Raw genomic sequence first — 4418 nt, forward strand, 5'->3', positions numbered from 1 at the left:
TACAGTCCAGTGTTTGCTTCAGGCTGCAAGAAAGTAACTCCAAAAGGTAGCAACTAACTCTGCAACCAGACACTTGAGAGGGGAACAGGCTTGGTTCTTCTGTCAGCAGTTCATTCCTTCTCGAATTCTATAGTTTGAGCACAACACAAGCGTCAGGCAGGGCAGGGGAGAGTTCGCCTACAAACAAACAGCATACGGATAACTGAGCCGATCCCTTACCCGGCTGTAGATGGAGGCTCCTGTCTGCACCAGGAGGTGGATACAGGACTCCAGCTCTTCACTCTGGTGATGAAGATCTTTGTGCGGCTCCTCCATCAATGTCTGGGAACCCTGCTCCCGGAGCAGGGCATTGTGGGCCAGAACAGCACAGTGGAGTGGGGTATGGCCTGGAAAACCAAGTACAGGAGGAAGATAACAACAGTCCCAACAAAGACATTGATGTACAGAGAGGAAGCGAGGGCTGGCAGGGAGAGCATATGCATGTCTGCACATGTGTTGTTAAGGCACAAGCCCTTCTCTGGTTTCAAAGGTACCATATTGGTTGTATAGACACTTCATGGGGCACTCCAGCATGTGCTCAGTTCCAGTTGTGCATTGAATCAGCATTGAATCATCAGCACCACTGAATTCTGTGGCATTTGAGTGCACTGCAACGACTCTCCCCCAGGCAGTTTCTGAGGTCACTCTGGCCTCCTAGCATACCACCAAATACCAATGAGCACCAGTCAATGAAATAGCCAATACAGCTTTTAATTTTTTGTAATACCACTGTAAAATATTTGTACAAAGAGTTATACCTTCAAAATCCTTCATTTCTAAATCAAGAGGGAAACCTAGTGACAGTATAACCTAGAAGCAACAAAGAAATGGAAAATTTTAGTTCAGCAGAACACTGTCCAAGCCAAAATCAGTCAAAACTAACAAAATTTAAAAACAAACAAAGAAACAATCAGATAATTATCATTTAACTATAAACTAAGCCCTTATTTGACACTAGATTTCAGTGTTGTGAATCTATTTCCTAACAGGGACATTCAGGGTTATACAAGATGATCATGTTCCCTAGTTTCCAAAACCCCACCTAACTATAGGTTCCTATTAGATTCTCAGTTCAGAACAGTAAAATTAAGTCACTGGCCCCAGTTCAAGAGTGCTAGCCTCCTCGTTTTCACCCTGGATTAAGCAAAGGCACCAATAACACCATTTCATATTTATTCTGAGTTATTACTGGCAAGGATAAATGAAAATCTCTCCTAGTCATGTACAGCCAGACTTTATTACCTAAAAGTTTGCTGACATTGGAAATTCTCAGACTGGATTTATTTACTTTTTCTTTTTAATGTGCAGCAGTGTGACAGGTTAAAACCACAGCTTGTTGCAACGGCTGCAGCAATAAGGATGCAGAGCCTATAAACAGCATGAAACAGTGGTCTGGAGATGAGCATTGCTTGGATTTAACAGAAAGTAAAAATTTTAAAACTCTAACTTAAGAAAATGATAGATTCGATGAGATGCAGCCAAGTTTATACTATTGTCTATATTAATACAGATAATGCATTTTTTGCTCGTGATTGAATAAAGCAGGTTGTTCACATTACAACATCTTGGCTGAGAATTTTTGCAGTGCAGTGATTCATCCAGAACCTTGTCAAGTTAGACAAGGTGCAGGACAGAATCCTTCTGCTGAAAGATTATCCAGAACGGTTAGGGCTTGTGCTGTCTTTCCATAACAATAATGTAATATATATAGAACAAATATTGACAAGTAGCTCTGAGCTGCCTGATGATTAGGGAGTAGATGTTTAATCCATTAGAGAAAACAATTAAAATAAACAAACAAACAAACCCTAAAGCATTTCATGGCTTTGACCACACTGAGAAGCAAGCCTGTGTGCATTTTCCCTTTTTGTGTCAAGGGAAAAAAAACTGAAACAAAACAAAAAACAAAACACAAACCACCACAAGGCACTCTGAGAGGCTTTGTTGGAATCATCTGGATGTATAACACTTTTCCCCACTGAATGAAACACCTGTTTTCCAAAGAACTCGCAATGTTACACATTAACTGCCTGCTCATGACTTAACCCAGGGCGTGTGCAAGGCAGAGCTAATGAATGCTGGAGATGGACTGCCAGCATGCCAGGTATCCCCCTGGCACTTCCACTGACACATCCCTCATCCTCAGAGGACCCTGTGCCCTGCCCTCAGGTAAACTCATCAGCAGCCATGCTGCTGCAATGAAACTCTGCATTGAAGCTGCCTATACTCAATCCTGACATGAATCAAGGAAGGCACGTTTTATTAATTCCGTTTTATGGCCAATAGCTAAGCATTTGAGAGACACGTTCCAGTATGCTTATCTCTGCTATGTAATCCCTTCCAAAAATTCTTACAGTGCCTTTTCTAATGTGCTGATTTGCTCTTCAGGGCCGTTAGAGTCTGGCTGGCACACAACTTAGTTGTAGACCCTGTCTACAGAAAGATCTGTGAAGCAATAGGGAAGCGAAGATCTGGTCATATAAGTCATGAAAGGTCTAGTAGATTCTGGCTGTACAGGAGTATCTAGTTTCTCTCACGCCCTGGAAAATCTTCTCGATGGATCTTGGTTTTGCATAAAATCTGAAAAATGCATCTCATTTTGAAGGCTGTGCCTGTGCTGGCTCTGTCTGCAGGGTCACATCTGCTCTCTCTTCAGCTGGCTTGAGTCTGGACACAACTTGTTGCTCCTGCCTGGATGACACTGACATCAGGGAGGGGGTTTCACAGTGCTATTATTGCTCCCGCTCCTCACACCCCACAGCTGCCTGCAGCCTCTGGGGAACCTCCTCCAACGCAGGCATCAGTATAACAGTGGGGGCTCAAGCCAGAGCAAGCCCACTCTGCCTGGCCTGCCATCAGCAGATTTAGAGCTATGATCTGCAGAAAGAATTTATTTCCCCCCGCAGATACGCTAAAGCCATTTCCTCTGTAACAGGAGCTGCAAGTATAGTCCTGAAACAGGAATAACCTGGGAAGTCGATGCCTAACACAATGAAAAGGAGACTTTAGTCAGTCTTCATTGCTTACTGACATATTGCCTTCTGAGACAGTTATTTAAAGACACCAATATTGAGACTTTATTGTAGGTTTATATTGCTAGCAATTAAAACCATAAAAGCTTTTCCTACCTGAAGAACTTGGGCATACCCATATGTTGCAGCAAGATGTAAAGCTGACTGCCCTTTGTTGTCTACAGCATTGACATCTGCTCCTGTCTGGATCAAATCATAGACAATAGCTGGTTGCCTGGCAGTGACAGCCACCAGCAGAGGAGTCTGAAAATAGCAGCACAGCAAATAAAATGTGAGAGTCTAGAAGCAGATGCTATCACAAAACAAGGAACGGCAAAAGGCAGTCTGGGCTGAATGGTATCTAGAATCCCAAGGATTGTGGTGCATAAACCAAAGACAGCTCACAGACAGATTTTGAATCCCACATATTAAGGCCCATGGCGTCACGAGATAGGGGGCATTTCCCAGCTCCTGCTGCAATGGCCCTAATTTGGATGATAATACAAGTCCAGTATTTTTGAAACACTGTTTATGTCAGGTGCAGCACTTTTAGCATAAATTCATAAAACTTTTGGCCTTAGAGACTACTGCCAACATACATATATTTTCCTGGACCACTGTTGTCTTAGACCACTCTATGAACCATGGGCTGAATAGAGAAAAAGCTCATTCTCATCCCACCTAATTTTAGGATCCTGCTAGAGGCACCTAAACAAGGCCTATCAACGCCCAAGGCTTCCTTTGCAGTAACAGAGAGGCAGAGCTGGATTTTTCAGGGCATCAGTTGCTCTCAGTCACGCAAAGCCCATGCCCATCCCAAACACAGCTGTTTGCAGGAGAAAGTGGTCCGTATTACCTTTCCTCTATGTTCCTTGGCATCAAGTCTTCGCAGCAATTTCATGCGCTCTGCAGCTGCCAATGTGTACGCCCTCATACCTTTAGCTGCATAAATATGTAGAATTCTAAGACAGTAAATAAAGACACCGATCACTGCTTGGCCATGAACCACCCTGGGAGCAAACAGTTTTACAGGGTAGCATAGCCACTTTAGGGGTTTTATACCCAGTGTTCCACAAAACCATGTCATAAGCCCCAAAAGGCTTGACCTTGAAAGCACCCACTCATGGAAAGGGCTTTCTACCTCAAAATAACTGCAGCTTTCAAGAGCCCTCAGCAGTCCTGAGCTTTGCCATGCTGTCTCCTTTCCACTTCAGCACTTTCTTTCAGGTGAGATTCGCCCTTGTGCTGGGAGGTATCCAAGTCCTCCACAAAGCCTAGTGTTGGGGCCCAGCGTACCATATTGTATGTATGTATCACTTGTTGGGATGATATGGCCTCGTATGCATTGGTGATATCTCACCGTTCGGG

At 43.8% G+C, this 4418-nt stretch overlaps 1 protein-coding gene across 1 annotated transcript in view; it reads right to left on the reverse strand.

Annotated features, from left to right (window-relative positions):
* The window catches only part of NFKBID (nuclear factor of kappa light polypeptide gene enhancer in B-cells inhibitor, delta), an 8733-nt gene extending 4601 nt beyond the window's left edge, over nucleotides 1-4132 (reverse strand). The window contains 5 exon segments of the mRNA XM_009575889.1: nucleotides 220-386; nucleotides 798-849; nucleotides 3168-3314; nucleotides 3907-4050; nucleotides 4052-4132. Of these exon segments, the coding sequence (XP_009574184.1) occupies nucleotides 220-386; nucleotides 798-849; nucleotides 3168-3314; nucleotides 3907-4050; nucleotides 4052-4132 (591 nt within the window).
* Nucleotides 4133-4418: the final 286 nt, after the last annotated feature.

This window comes from Fulmarus glacialis, unplaced genomic scaffold, assembly GCF_000690835.1.
Source record: "Fulmarus glacialis isolate BGI_N327 unplaced genomic scaffold, ASM69083v1 scaffold38174, whole genome shotgun sequence".
Lineage (NCBI taxonomy): Eukaryota > Metazoa > Chordata > Aves > Procellariiformes > Procellariidae > Fulmarus > Fulmarus glacialis.